This window comes from Dipteris shenzhenensis, chromosome 3 (genome assembly GCF_047967505.1).
Source record: "Dipteris shenzhenensis isolate YYH24624 ecotype China chromosome 3, Dip_SZ_1.0, whole genome shotgun sequence".
NCBI lineage: Eukaryota > Viridiplantae > Streptophyta > Polypodiopsida > Gleicheniales > Dipteridaceae > Dipteris > Dipteris shenzhenensis.
The window spans coordinates 59,789,056-59,805,145 of NC_141598.1; the positions used below are offsets into that span (position 1 = coordinate 59,789,056).

At 45.5% G+C, this 16,090-nt stretch overlaps 1 protein-coding gene across 2 annotated transcripts in view; it reads right to left on the minus strand.

The window, feature by feature from the left end:
- The window catches only part of ATSUV3 (ATP-dependent RNA helicase), a 201,247-nt gene extending 186,778 nt beyond the window's left edge, over positions 1-14,469 (minus strand). For both annotated transcript variants that reach the window (XM_087370523.1, XM_087370514.1), the window contains exon 1: positions 14,290-14,469. In XM_087370523.1, coding sequence (XP_087226649.1) covers positions 14,290-14,350 — 61 coding nt within the window. In that variant the 5' untranslated portion in view covers positions 14,351-14,469. The remainder of the gene's footprint in view (positions 1-14,289) is intronic.
- Positions 14,470-16,090: the final 1,621 nt, after the last annotated feature.

Here is a 16,090-nt window from a genome sequence, read left to right on the forward strand (position 1 = left end):
TGTGCATAGCACCTGCAATTCCTCCCACGCATCTAAAAATACAGCAGATAAGTCAAAGAAGAAAAGATGCAACTATTGTCGCAAGCCTGGACATGACATTTCAGAATGCAAGAAGCGCATTGCTTCAGAGAAAAAGAAAGCAGGATTGATAGTTGAAGCCTCACATGCTATTGAATCCCATGAGCCAGAAGATGCTTCACATGCACATGCTCTTCAGGATGATTGGGCATGGGCTGTCCATTGCTCATTTGATCCCTCCAAAGCTGATGCATTCTTTATTGCTAATGATGCTCAGTCCTGGTACTTTGATAGTGGTGCTTCCAAGCATGTCACATCTTGCAGACAGGTGTTTCATTCTTTAGCTGATGCACCTCGAGGGGCGACTGTCACATGTGCTAATAATGCTTCATATGCTGTAAAAGGAATTGGAGATGTGCAGCTCACATCCATTTCAAGCCATCCAGTTACTCTGACAAATGTTCTTTTTGTGCCTGGAATTGAAGTCAACTTGATTTCAATTTCAGCAATTGCTACTTCAGGTTTCAGAGTTATTTTTGATGGCTACAGATGCCTAGTTTATGATCTTCGTGATGACAATGCCATAGTTCTCACTGGCACTTTGCAAAAAGGGCTTTATCACCTTGATCATCATTCAGCTGCACTTTCTATTGAAGCATTGGCTATTTCAGATTCACAGCTTGCTGAAACTCATCTCTGGCATGAGAGAATGGGCCATCTCAATTATAGAGGTCTTGCAAAGCTACATTCACAGCAGATGGCAAATGATGTACCTCAGACTCACACAGTTTCCAAACATGTGTGTGAGGGTTGTCTTTTGGGTAAGATGCATCGATTTCCTTTTCAAAAGAATTGTCCAAAACTCTCACAAAGAAAATTGCAGCTAGTGCACAGTGATGTCTGTGGCCCAATGAGGATGCCATTGGGGGGTACAAGTATTTCATGACTCTCATTGATGATTTCACAAGATATTGCTGGATATATCCTTTAAAAGCCAAATCTGAAGTTTTCTTATAAAAGCCAAATCTGAAGTTTTCTTATGCTTTCAGAGATGGCTGAATATGGTTGAGAATGAATCAGGATGCAAGCTTGTCACCCTCAACACAGATAGGGGGGGAGAGTATATGTCAAAGGAGTTTGATGCATTTCTGTCTTCACGGGGCATTATTCACTCATGTACTACTCCTTACACTCCTCAGCAGAATCCTATTTCTGAAAGGAAAAACAGGTCCACAATGGAGATGGCCAAATGCATGCTTAAGGCCAATTGTAGACATTGACAGAGTCTGCAAAACTTGCTTGGAGGACAAGCAACACAGAAAGAGATTCCCACAAAAGGCCACATCGAGGGCCAAGGGACTGTTGGAGTTAGTTCATGCCGACATATGCACACCCTTGTCAACCAATTCATTTCTTTCACATTTGTTGATGATTTCAGCCGTATGACTTGGATTTACTCGCTAGCCAAGAAAGCTCAAGCTTTCGAGAAATTTAAAGAATGGAAGGCCAAGGTAGAGAAGGAGGCAATGAAGTTTGTCAAAGCTTTCCGCACCGATTGAGGGGGGGAGGGGTGGGGGGGTTCACCTCAACTGAGTTTAATGCTTTGTGCAAGAAACACGGACTCAAGCAACAGTTACAGCCGGCCGTAGGATCTTCCTCTTGCTGTCCACAGTGTCCTTCGTCTTTTCCTCCCTTCCTGTTGTGAGCTCCCACAACTTATGAGCCACTAGATGACTCTGGATCTTCACCTTCTAGATAGGATAGTTAGTCCCATCTAGTTTCCCGGACTCTCCTAAATTAGGGATAAATGAAGAAGGAATATGAGTGGAGGAGGAAGGAAGAGTAGTGGTTGAAGAGGCTGTTGAGTTCGACGTCTCTTGCCGCAGTAACACACAATGAATCTGCAAATAACTCTTGTTGTAAAATGACAGAACTCTGAGCAAACCTGAGTTCAATCGGGGTCGCCTTCGTGTAGAGGGACTCCTTTCTTCGATGTGAAAACCTAGAGCTAGAAACCTTGCTTTGATACCATGTTGGAAGTAGGAGGTAAGACTCACTCAAACCTCACCCACTATGCGGGTAATACTCAACACAGATAATCACACAATGATCTCTCCGGATTGAACACCTCACTTCTGTCTACAAACAGGTTGGCCGGCCGACCAGCCTGGTTGGCTGCTGTCTGACCCCCCTAGGCAAGCCTATATATAGGCCCTGCCAGTGGGTCTTTTTCCCTTGCTGCTGCTGCACCTCAGGCAGCCCATATTGCTGCTCCAACCTCTCCCATTTCCCTTTCCCTTCACAATCATATACCCCAAAGTCCTCATATGGGGGCTCATAGGTGAGGATATTGACTTCCCAGCACTTGTTTGATCCCAATCGTGCTCATGATATCCCCTGACCGCCCATCAAGGTCCTGACTCAGCTTGATATCTAGACTGCCCAAATGATGTCCTATAGGATGGTTGGCTAGATGGACGACCCATGTCATCCAATAAAGCAGTTGACACGTCCCAGCACTCCTGAAACCTCTGATCTGCAAACAAACACAAGAACACACACACACACAACGTAAGAAACTGAGCAGGCTGCTCACCACCCAACCATGACATCTACGGGATGTGATCCCGAATCAGGAGATGTCCCCACCGAGCCACGAGCTGAGCTACTGGCACGAACTCCCAACCAGATCCAAACCAGCCTGGTGTCCCATACCACCAGGTGGCGCTGTGAAGCCTGGGATCTGCTACTGGGCCTTGGGCTACGCTAAGATGCAAGCGCGCGTCCGCGACTCAATCCAGGATCAGACCTAGCACCTGGGAACGAAACTTGCTCCCATCGGCTCACTAAGAACTGAACCCCTGGGCCCCTTTTATAGACTCGGGCTCCAAGCGCCAAAAATAGCGAAGACCTCAAACTTGTTCGTACCCTTGCCACTCAACCCGAGAATCAAGCATGCCTAGCTCTAAGCCTCCCTAGGCTACCTGAGCTAGTCCTGTGTACCCAGTACACGTCAGATACCAATTCGTGCACATGACATACTTCCCCTCCTCTAAGAACTCACTCCTGAGTTCGCTAAAAAACCCGGAAATGTTCTTTGGAGGTTTTGTAATGTCTCCCATGTTGCATCCTCCTCAACACGATCCTTCCACTTGATCTTGTATTTCGTGATAGATCGATTACGAATCTGTCTGTCACGAAATTCAAGAATACACTCAGGTTCGTGTGGACTAAAGTCAAATCTGTAACTTCTATTATCTCTTGAGGAGAAACAAGTTGATCATCTGCACCCAATACTTCTTTCAGTCTACTGACATGAAAGACTGGATGTACTTTAACATCACAAGGCAATTCTAGTCGATATGCAACTGGTCCAATTCTTTAAATGACCTTGAACGGACCACAGTATCTGGGGGATAATTTCGGAACCAAACTAGTACTTAGGCTCTTGGATTCCTTGGGAATTCGCAAATATACCATCGTTCCTTCAGAGAACTCTCTTGGTGAACGATGTCTATTAGCATAAAATTTGTCCCGATCTTGGGCACTTCTAATAGACTCCTTGGCAAACTGCAACATTTCCTGCATGTCTTGCAAGAAGTTCTTTGCAGCATCATTTTGAATCCCTTTTAACCCAACCATAACTGGTGACTTAGGTTGAAACCCGTACATAAGCATAAAAGGACTGTAACCAGTACTCGAATGCTTTGCACTGTTATAAGCAAATTCTATCATAGGTAGATAATCTTCCCATGAAGACTGTCTCTTAGATACATATGCCCGAAGCATGTCTCCAACCAACTGGTTGACCTTCTCTATACTGCCATCGGATTGTGCATGATCTGAGGAACTCATACTTAGAGTAGTTTCTAACTTCTCAAAAACAAGTGTCCAAAAGTTACTTGTAAACTTTGAGTCCCTGTCACTGACTATGTCAGATGGCAAACCATACATCTTAAACAAATGGTCCACAAACTCGTGAGCCAGCTGAACAGCTGAAATAGTTGTGCGAGTAGGTAAGAACCTAGCCATTTTTGTCAAACGGTCAACTATGACCCAAATAGAGTCATGACCCTTGCCCGTTCGAGGCAAACCAGTAATAAAAACCATGGAAATACTTTCCCATTTATTACCTGGAATCTGTAATGGCTGTAATAAACCCGTGCTTCTAAGGCGTTCTGCCTTAGTAACCTGACAAACCCGGCAACCTACTACATAGTTCTCAATAAATGCACGCATCTTAGGCCAATAAAAGGTATGCTTCACAAGAGACAGCGTCCGATGTATACCCGGATGTCCAGCACTAGGAGCATCATGACACTCCCAGAGAATCTTGGATCTAAGTTCCAGAACATCTGGCACACAAATCTTTTCATTCCGGAATAGCAACCCATTCCTAATCATCCACTGACCTCCCGCCGCCTGTACCGTAGGTGGCACAATCCTTGAGTCCTGGTCAACCATGGAGCTCCCATCCTGGACTCTATGCCAATAAGAACTGAAATGACTATCAGTTGCGTATAGCCCTCTCAAGGATTGAAATAGGTCTGAGGATATTTCCGTAAATGACATAGCATTTACAAACTTGACTCGACTTAAGGCATCCGCCACACTATTCAACGAACCCTTTCGATAACGTATTTCAAAATCAAAATCTTGCATTAATTCTGCCCATCTAGCTTTCCGTCCCCTCAATTCAGATCCATCACACACATACTTAATTGACTGATGATCAGTCAATACAAGGAACTTTGAACCATACAAGTAGTGTCTCCAAACCTAAGGGCATACACTACAGCATAAAGTTCCTTTTCTAGTGTGGGCCAACGATATTGGGTGTCGTCTAGCTTCTTACTCTCGAAAGCTACAGGTCTGCCCTCTTGGAATAGAGCTGCCCTAATCGCAAAATCACTCGCATCGGCCTCTAAAACATAAGGCCGGTTAGGATCGGGTAATGCAAGAACGGGTGCTTCCTTGATAGAAAACTTCAAGGTTTCAAAAGCTTTGTTCAATGCATCATTCCAAGAAATCGGCTGGGTAGATCTGCGTCCACGACCTTTCAATATGTTTGTCAGGGGTGCCGTGATATGTGAATAATCACGCACAGACTTCCGTAGAAATATCGTAAATCCTAGGAAAGAACGAAGTTGTTTCACAGTCTGAGGGATAGGCCATTCTAAAACCTTCTGGATACGATCCAGATCAATGCTAATACCTTCAGAAGAAATCTTGTGTCCTAAGTAAATGATCTCCTTCATAAAGAAGTCACATTTACTCATCTTGGCATAGAGATTATGCTGTCTGAGAATAAGTAAGACAATCCGGAGGTGTCCTATGTGATCCTCAAGCGTTCGGCTATAGACCAAGATGTCATCTAAGAACACTACAACGAATTTGCCCAGAAAATCTCGGAACAAATCGTTCATCATCTGCTGGAAGGTGGCAAGACCATTGGTCAAACCAAAAGGTAATACAAGAAACTCGTAATGGCCATACCTAGTTCGGAATGCAGTTCTATCTATGTGCTTAGCATAGATACGGATTTGGTGATAACCCGTACGCAAATCAATCTTAGTGAAATACTTCGCTCCGACCAGACGGTCTATCAAATCATCGGAACGAGGTAGAGGGTATCGATTCTTAATTGTCACTTTATTCACTCGTTTATAATCTATACACATTCTCCATGTAGAATCTTTCTTATTCCTTAAGAGGACAGGTGCTCCCCAAGGTGATTTACTTGGGCGTATATAGCCCATATTCAGGTAATCCTGTAGCTGTGTAGCTAGCTCATCCTCCTCCAGCTGGCTCATCCTATAAGGTGGTACACTAATAGGTTGAGCCCCAGGGACTAAGTCTATGCGATGATCTACTGCCCGTTCTGGAGGTAAACCTTCCGACAGTTGAGTAGGGAATACATCCTTGAAACCATCTAACAACATTCTCAATTCACGGTGTTCAAACACACTTAAATCATTCTTGTTATTTACAGAGACAACAAATGAAGAAAGCGGAATCAAAACACACTGATAGACCTCATAATGAGAAGTGTTTAATATATTCCAAAGCTGCATCGCAGATACAATAGGTCCCTGAGAAGAGGGAATATTATCACACTGAATACAAAATTGGGTGTCCTTATCCACAAAAGAAAGGGTATGCTCTGTCCATCCAATCCGAATATTGTGGGTTTTAAACCACTCTATTCCGATTAACAAGTCCACATGCTCCAAATGCATAACATAGCACGTAAGAGCCCTTGTGTATGCTTGAATCCGGATAGGAAGCGCTTCAATCTTGCGATCCCAAAACTGCTTCCCAGCTAGAAGCTGCACCTCATAGGTGTGATCGCTAGGCATTGTGGACAGCCCCATCTTCTGCACAAATTTGTAATTAACAAAGTTGTGAGAGCTGCCCGGGTCAAAGAGAATGTGAACTCTTTGGTCCCTAACTTCTCCATAAACTCAGAAAAGATCATGGGAACCAAATAACGAAGTATTGAAAGTGCAATTACAAGAAAGTGGGCAGGTAATGACATTCACAGAAATACCTGTCATAGAAACTTGGTTCGCTCCCTCGGCTTTGGGTCCTGGACCCGCCTGGAGCTTCGGTCCCAGCACTTGCTTTTGATTCTTGCGCTTTGGACACTCATTCTTGGTGTGGCCCCGATCCTCGCAGTAGAAGCAACGTCCTTCCTTCTTAAGCTTCAAGGTACGAAGGAAACGGGCTCGACCATTCTTTGCCTGAGTCAAGTGTTTCTTGGAGGCGTTGTCTATAGACTTCGTCTCCCCGGTACCAGTCGTAGACTGGAAGAACTTCCGTTTGTTCTTCCCACTCGTGTTGGAAACTGTAATTGCCTTTGCACCGGCCATGGTATCATCATAAATACGCGCGTAATTCATGGCCTCTTGCAACGTTGTACATTTGTTGTTCTTGATTTGCAACTTGTACGAATCTGGCAAACCATCCACAAAGAAACCTAACAAGATCACTGGATCCATCTTTGTGGCTCTGGTCTGCAGATCTCGAAACCTTTGAAGATAAACTTCAAATGACAAGTTCAGCTTAGACATATCGAGGGCTTTAAGCTTGCCAACGATATCATAGTCGTCCTCCTTCTTCAGGAACTCCTTCCTGAAGACCCCTTCGAAATCTATCCATGTAACCGGCTTAGGTTGGAGTTCCTTCCACCATAACAAAGCCTTTCCAGACATGAAGCCGGCTGCAAGCTGTATTTTCTTTTCATCTGGGTACGGGTGGAACTGGAAGTGTACCTGCCACTTGTGCAACCAAGTGTCAACAACCTCCTTGGTTCGAGACTTCTGATCTCCGGGAAAAGGGTCTAGAGTTATGTTCGGACCTAACACTGAAGCCATGGCATCCACATGCATGAGTGCCTGCACAGTGCTAGTCAGAAGTGTGAGAGTAGCCTGAATCCCTTGGAGTTGCTGTGTCAACCCCGTTTGATTCGCATTAACCTGCTCAAATTTTCCATCTAGAGCAGTGGTAAATTCACTGAAGGCCTTCTTCGTAATCAGATCGTCGTAAAGACCCTGGTCTTCCTCAACAGGGTAGTCCAAATCCTTATCTCCCATGGCAAATTCAGGATTTAAAGAATCAGCCATGTCTGAAATCTGATCTGAAAAGAGAAGTAAACTGAGAGAAATAACTGGGGGAATCAAAGCTGGAAGGAGAGCGGAGCAGAGAAAAACCATCCCAAGAGGATGTGACGGAAGAAGATGTTGGAAACTGACGATCAGCGGGCGTAGATGATCCCGGAGTCTCTTCTTGCTGGTTTCGCTGCAGGCTGCAGTGTACGGAAATCTGCAGCAGACCGTACTGTACGAAAATCCTCCCGCTGGCTGTACGGATTCTGACGCAGTCTGTACGGATGCTTGTCACAAGCTGTACGGATGCTGGCGTAAGCTGTACGGATGCTGACGCAGTCTGTACGGTAGCCTGTCGCAGGCTGTACCGAATCTGATGCAGGCTGTACGGTAGCCTGTCGCAGGCTGTACCGAATCTAGATGGCGCAATCCAATCGATGTGCAAGGAGGTCTTTTTGCGCACACTAGCTGAGGCTATGGCTGAGCTTGGGTCCCTGCCAGACTATATAGGGGATGGTGCAGCTAATCTAGGAAGCTATGCTTCCCAAAAAAGCTCACCCTCCCAAACTTGGAGGGTGGTGCTTTTTCGAAAAAAGCAATACCTCGAACAGAGTGGCCGCACCTTGCTTCAGCCCCTGGCGCACCTCCCTGCCTGGCCGAAATCCCTACCAGCCATGGTGCACCTCTCTGCCACTCGCACATGCGTCACCTACCTCTACGCAGCCCTGACCAGCAACGAAAACTCCTCGCCTGCCACTCAGCACTTCACGCCTCTCCTACCTTCATCTCCTCTCTCTCCTAGCTACGCCTCAACCCTCTCTCACTTATCCCTTCAGCAATTCCGAAATCAAGACTCTCCTTCTCCTACCTTTTCTCTACATCCTGACCACATCCGATACCCATGAACCAACAAGATCTTGCAGCAGCAAATTTCGAAATTAGGGCATACCTGGAGGAAAAAATCGTCCAAAATTTTCGCATCAGAAGTTCCTACCTCAGGAGTTGGCTCTGATACCAACTGACACGTCCCAGCACTCCTGAAACCTCTGATCTGCAAACAAACACAAGAACACACACACAAAACGTAAGAAACTGAGCAGGCTGCTCACCACCCAACCATGACATCTACGGGATGTGATCTCGAATCAGGAGATGTCCCCTCCGAGCCACGAGCTGAGCTACTGGCACGAACTCCCAACCAGATCCAAACCAGCCTGGTATCCCATACCACCAGGTGGCGCTGTGAAGCCTGGGATCTGCTACTGGGCCTTGGGCTACGCTAAGATGCAGGCGCACGTCCGCGACTCAATCCAGGATCAGACCTAGCACCTGGGAACGAAACTTGCTCCCATCGGCTCACTGAGAACTGAACCCCTGGGCCCCTTTTATAGACTCGGGCCCCAAGCGCCAAAAATAGCGAAGACCTCAAACTGGTTCGTACCCTTGCCACTCAACCCGAGAATCAAGCCTGCCTAGCTCTAAGCCTCCCCAGGCTACCTGAGCTAGTCCTGTGTACCTAGTGCACGTCACATACCAATCTGTGCACATGACAGCAGTGTCGAGCTCAAGCCCCATGCATTGCAATGCCAACAGACCTTCAGCCAACAAAGAGAGAGAGAGAGAGAGAGAGAGAGAGAGAAAGAAAGATGTATTAACGTTTGTAGGAGGCCTCGCGGGCCTATGAGACAAAGTGCAAAACCAAAATGTAACTAATACAAGCCACTAAGGGCTGAAGCAACGGGCTCACTAAGGCCCTTGCTAAAAGCTAAAGAGCTAAGCTAGTGAACAAAATAGTAGAGTAGCAAAATATCATAAGAGTATTAGGTACTCAGAGCTAGCGCTCCTAGTAAATGCCTAGGTCCCATATATCCCGGTAACCTAGTGGCTCTCTGATAAGATGTGAGGAGCTCTCGTATCTGGGCCTATCGAGCTGTCTCTCGATGCGGTGGGCGACGTGGTCTCCTTGATCTCTGTATCCGATGGGCTACATCAAGGGTGACCCCTCGTCTCTGACGATGACCTCTGAGAAGGGCTGAAATAGACCGGACCTCGATCGCGCGTGCTCTGTTGGTCCCTCTCTGTGTCGCATGTGGAGTGTGTGTCTCTTGTCTAGCAGCATCATGGCGGGAGACTCCTACTGCTAATCCATGATGCTCTATCTCATCAAGCTCCTCTTTCTCAGGCTCCCCGACATCTGACTTAAATGCATAGAAATCTGTAACGAGTGTCTGTGCTCTGTCGATCTCAGCAGTGACCTGTGGCATCAATCCCTACCGATCTCTGGTCTATCGCATCAATATATCTCTCTGTCGTCGCATCTCAATCAGAAAGAGCCCAACATAAACTTGATCGGGAAAATGGATCAGCCATGTAAGTGGACCAAAGCCATGCCCCTCCTGAAAGAGGTAGTGATATTGCCCTCGGATCTCATAGTAGACTAGGCAGACACACAGAAAGTGCTCCTCTGTCTCGATCTCCTCCATCCAGCATAGTGTTCAGATCCTCAGCTCTCTGGGTATGCCTGCACAGAGAGAGAGAGAGAGAGAGAGAGAGAGAGAGAGAGAGAGAGAGAAAGAAAGAAAGAAAGAAATTTTATTAAAGGTCCACGGAAGGCCATACATGGCCTATGGGACACAAAATCATCCGAAAGGAAAATACATCATCAACGATGCGCCAACTAGGTGGCCTCATCGTAATACCGCTAAGATGCCAAAAATGGCTACAAAAATCCTGGATACAAAATGAAATGAAATAGAGTACCAAAAATGCCTAGATACAAAATGTAAAATATGAAATATGAGGAACATCGTCTTCCCTAAGGGGTCTGTGATCCAAAGAAATGATGGAAGTCATGGCCATCGACCATGCCTCCTGCCATGAGTGTGAAGATCTGGGCAAGTGTCAAATGGGCTGCTGGCGGTGCCAAGTCTCCATGGAGCAATCTCCTCCGAAAATCTGCCATCATCCTCCGTCGTCTAGAAATAAAGCGACGGGTACGGCCTCTGTGTAAGATCATCCTGCGGTGCTACCGGATCATGTCATATGTACATCCTCGGGGTGGAACCATCGGTGCTCTCTGGCAAGATGGGCTATCTCTGTGCTCATGGTCCTGCGCCTCGTCCTGCTCCTCATGAATAACCAGGTCTCTGGCAGGGATGCGACGGTGCTCTCTAAGGAATCTCTCTCTGTATCTAGTGATCTCCCTGATGAACAACGCTAAGCAATACTGATCCTCATACTCCATAATCCGAGAGAGAGGTCCAAATCCGTGCCCAAATAAACAGTGAAATCTGCCACGGATCTCATAATATAAAGGGCATCTGCAAACAAAGTGCTCCTCAGTCTCCACCTCCCCCATAGTGCAACAAGGGCATATCCTAGTCTCTCGCCTGGGTCTATGTCCAGTAGCTGTACGACGCATCCTGCCAGCCTCAACGTCTAATCTGTGGGAAGATACCCTGAGCTGGCCCAAGGCAATCCTGAGTGAGTGCGACATATGAACGCCGATATATCCTGGGGATATGATGAAGCCATCCTCTGAAATCCTGAGAAAATGGTCACGATATGTGGCCATCTTCGTAGGAAGCTCCGTGGGATGAACCCAAGTGCGAAACGTGTGCAGCTGCAACAAATCTGCCCTGATAACCTGGCTGAGCTCATGTCGAGTGAGAGGGAGGCGAGGGGCATCTATGCTGTATCGAAATGGTGGCAGCCTATCCATATCCAAGCCCAGCGAGGTGAGCCATGTGGAGAGTGTGTGGTACCAACAAAAAGTATGACCTCTCTCCGCTAACATCTGCGAGGATGTCAGTGCTAGCCACGGTAATCGTGCTCTGCCTGCTGCTGAGTCTCCGAGCGCCCTGATCCTATGCAAGTATGTAACTGACTGAAATGCTGCATCTAGCGCTAGGGGTGTAGCTCCGAACTCTGCGAACGTAATCTGATGCGGTACCGTGGGCTTCGCTCTGATCAATCTGGAGAACATGATGATCTGTAACCTCTCTACTCGTCTCCAATCTGCAACACTGAGATCTCCTGCCCAAAAGGGGCTAGCATACATGACTGCAGGTCTCACCAGCGTATCGAAAAGTAAGGACTTCGTGTCGGGATGCTGAAAATGTGACTGTGCACACTGCCTCTCGAGAAGAGCCAAGGCGGCATGCCCTCTACTGATCCTATCTCGTGCTGCATGCGTCATGGTGAAGACTGGACCTCTAAATGTGGCACCCAAATATGTATACTCCCTGACTAGCTCCACCTCCTGCCCATCAAATGTGAAAGAGAACTCGCCTCTCCTATAAACCTGGTATGACGTGTTGAAGACCATGACTTTGGTCTTCCCAAGGTTTATAGACAACCCTCTGTCCTGACAAAAGCTGTGGAGTGCATGGAGATGTGCCTGTAAACCCTGCTGGGAGGAAGAAATAAGAACCACGTCATCTGCATAGAGGAGAATCGGTATCGTGGATCCTGCCAGTAAAGAACCTGTACCACCCATCGTCTGTATGTACATCTCTAACTCATCGATATAGAGACCGAAGAGTGTCGGAGACAAAGGACACCCCTGCTTCACCCCTATCGTACTGCGTACTTTCCCCGACAGCCCCGACAGTGTCCTGACTCTACCTGTGACTCTCATACAAGGCCATGATCGCCCATTGAATCTCCCCATTGAATCCCAAGTCACGAAGTCGCTAGAAGAGTCTGAAACGCGGCACAGTGTCAAATGCCTTTCTGAAGTCCACGAAGCAACAATAGAGCCGTTGCTTACGTGACTTCGCCTCCTCAATCAAAGCCCTGAGTGTGAAGATATGATCTAGAGTCGAGTGCTCTGCACGAAATCCTGCCTGCCCTCTAGCTCTCATGCCTGTCGCCTCGGCATGGTCATTTATATGTCCTTCTAGAATGGTCGCATAAATCTTGGCCATGACATGGCCAATCATAATGGTCCTGTAGTTCGACGCCTCCAAAGGATCCCCCGACTTGTGTATGGGTACTATAGTATTTTCTAGCCAACTAGGTGGAAGACCTGTACAAATGGACTCGTTAAAAAGACGGGAGAGGACTGTAGCTAAGGCATCAATCCCATGGGTTACATACTCTGCTTGCAATCCATCATGGTCCTTAGCTCTCCCAGTCTTCAAACGATGAGCTGCTGCTCGGACACTATTGGATGAGAATAAGGCAGAGGAGGTGGGTCTAGGCACATGGGATAAGTCGATCTGTGGCTGGTCTGGAATATCATATAAAGAGAGAGAGAGAGAGTCATATTAACTTCCACAGGAGGCCTCACGGGCCTTGGGACAAAACCAGAGAGTCGAGAAGTGCACATGGCACCTCAGCTCAAGGTTATTAAAGCTAGCACACATCTAAGTTCTTCGTTACATCAGTTTAAGACTGAGGGTCTTTAGGTTAAGATTTGAAATCTCTAATTAATGCCAATCCATCTCTGTAAACTGCCCACTTTCCAGCTATGTGTGCATCCTTCACTTTAGTAAGTTCAATATTCCTTTGTTTAAGCTGAGTTGGAGTGAGCTCCTCAGGTATCCAAACAACTATTTCTTTGCACCTTGTTATTTGAATTCATATTCAAGTATTGGGTTGATGGTGTTTGATTAGAGAGTCTATTAAACAATTATTCATGAAGTACACCCAACACCTGAGATACTAGGCTAGCAAAATGCTCACCCTTGACAAACTATAGTATGGTGGAGCCAAATGAACTTGGATGGTTTACAGTGTTCACAAATTTAGGAATTATTTGCTTAGGATTTCTTTGTTTTCTACGTAGATCCTCAGGCTTTGTTCTACTTAATCAACAAAACCATTTTGAATCCGATGAGTGAATCTCGTTACTTCATGAATTCAACTTCATAATCATACACAAACGAGGTAAGGCACATCAGGGGGCACATTGCTTGTCTCGCATCCCAACCAAGCAACCGAGGCAAGGAGTGCCAGATGATCAACCTGACACGCACTTATTCACAATGGAATTGATGGTTTTGAATATGAGAATCTAAGCCATGTTCATGAAAGATAACGTGATTCCCCTTTCAAGACATGGGATACTCTCAAGGGCACAAGCCATTCACAAGACAACTTCAACCAAGGGGAAGCCACGGTTGAAGAGTTAGCTCTGCACCCTTCTCGTTGGTAGGAATGGTTAATCTAAGATTTCGAATGCTGGCTTGTGAGCCGCTCTTCTTATATTTTTTAAAAGTAACATAAATGTGCAACTTTCGGTCGCTTTAAGCAACAGTAACTCTCCTAAAATTGAGCTTTACAGCAGATAGAATGTTTTCATAATGTCAATACCAAAGCCTCACCAAAATACTCCAAGAATGACAAAATGTGTGCCAGTTCAAGGAGATGCGTGCCTCAGGTTGCCTCAGTTCTTAAGAGGACTTTCAAAACAAGATACTTTCGTGAAAACTTAAATGTTACACACAACAGGGGTCTGAAGCAGTTTCTGATCCACGATGTTCTCTCCTGCAGGAGAAATCTTCCTAAGGATTCGATCGAAATTGGCGTTCTCACTCATCAAGACCGGCTAGACGCGAAATTTTTTGTATGAAATTCCTTGCAGGCCACATTATGTGTAGAACGTTTGCCCTTGCAAATTTACAACGCAATTTGAAAGCACAAATCCCACAAGCGGTACCTCGTGACAACTGACGGCTTCTATACAATATCCGAAAGGCTTCCACGTATGAAGTCGGCATTTAATGAGCGCGTAATGCATTCTGAAAGGGATCACAGGCAAACATGATGAGCGACTGTGCTTGTCACGGCCGATGTTTGGAGTTTGTGTAAGCAGCTGATCCGAGTGTGGACTAGGGAAGTTAACCAACATAACATACGCATGCAAAAAGTGCAAATTGGTCAACTTTCTAGGTTGTTAGCATCTTTGTAGGTAACATATGCATGCAAAAAATGCAAATTCCTATTAATTGGTTTTCTTTTGGGACATTTCGTCACTGAGGATGGCAAATTCTTTAGAGGTAACATCTTTATATGTGACATATGCATGCAAAAAATGCAAATTCATATTAATTACTTAGGGATGGCAAAAGAGGGTGAAAGAGTGAGCCGAGAGACAAGACGAGGGGAGGGGGATCATTGAGAAGGTGAGGGGAGGGTGGGGGAAGAGGGGCAATTAGCCTCAGAGGGAAAAGAGTCCTCAATGCAAGTGAAAGGGTTAAATACATAAGCTAATGGGAGAGAGAAGAAGGACATTAATAAAAGGGGACAATAGGTCCCCTAAACTCGAAGAATATATATAAAATTTGTTTATTAGTTAGACTATGCTTGGGTAGGATTGTTAATGATGTAGATAGCTTGCCAACCAAACGATCTACTATATAAGAAGAAATTTGGGTTGAAACTTCATCTTACTACCCAACATCCACATTTCTATGCTTGCATCAAATCATAAATCCCTTTGCCTCTCTTTCCCATCTGCTAAGAAGCCTTGACTCTCTTCCCCCTAAAGTAAATTAGTCTCTCCATAGATGTGGAGGTTGTCACTAAGATCTTGCCGAGTTTGTCTACATACTTTAAATGTAGATATGCATGTGTGTATGGTTCGGTTGCTTGTATGTTTCATGTGTGTTTAGTAATGTGGGCATGCCTGTGTGTATGCTTTAGCAACTTGTGTGTCTCACATCTGTTTATTTTTGTGTAATATTGTTTCCCCTATGTGTATGTTTGTTTCATTTGTGTTCCATATACTATGCTCCAAAATTTCACCTTATTGTGCTTGCAAATTGGTGCAATTAGACTGATGTGATTTTGAATGATGTATTGAGTTAAGTAATGGAACTCAATTAGGTAATTCAATTCAATTAGGCAATTTAGATTTTTTTTATAAAGATAGGGATATGTTTAATTTGGAGTTTGCTTTCCGTTATTGACTCACAATACAAAGCTAGGTGGGCAATATTGATTTGTATAAATTGTTCCAATTTGAGATGAAAGCCTCAATGAAAAAGAAGGGGAAGAAAAGATCAGCCTCAACTATATCGTTAAAGCAACAGATGGAGTCATAACGAAAGAAGACATGGGAAGTGGTCTGAAAAAGCTAGCTCATTGGAAAGCTCCAAACACACAAGGGCTAGTAGTAGATATGTTAACATGGCGAGGGGAGAAAACATAGAAAGTGCTTATGAGGCTTATGAACATGTCTCTAGAGGAAGGGTTTCTAGTAGATAAGCAGAATTGTACCGATCCATAAGCTAGGGGGGATAGCACGATGGCAAAGAATTAGGACAATCATGGTAAGCAGCCTAATGGCAAAGTTGTATGGAACTATCCTTGAGCAGAAAATCAGCAAATGGTTGGAAGAAGAAGGAGTGAGGGCACCCAGGTAGGGTTTTGCCCTAAGCACTCTACGGTTGATCATTTGGTTGCCATACGGGGGCTGCAAAACTGAAGGAGTCAAAGATAGGAAAGAGGCTATCTAC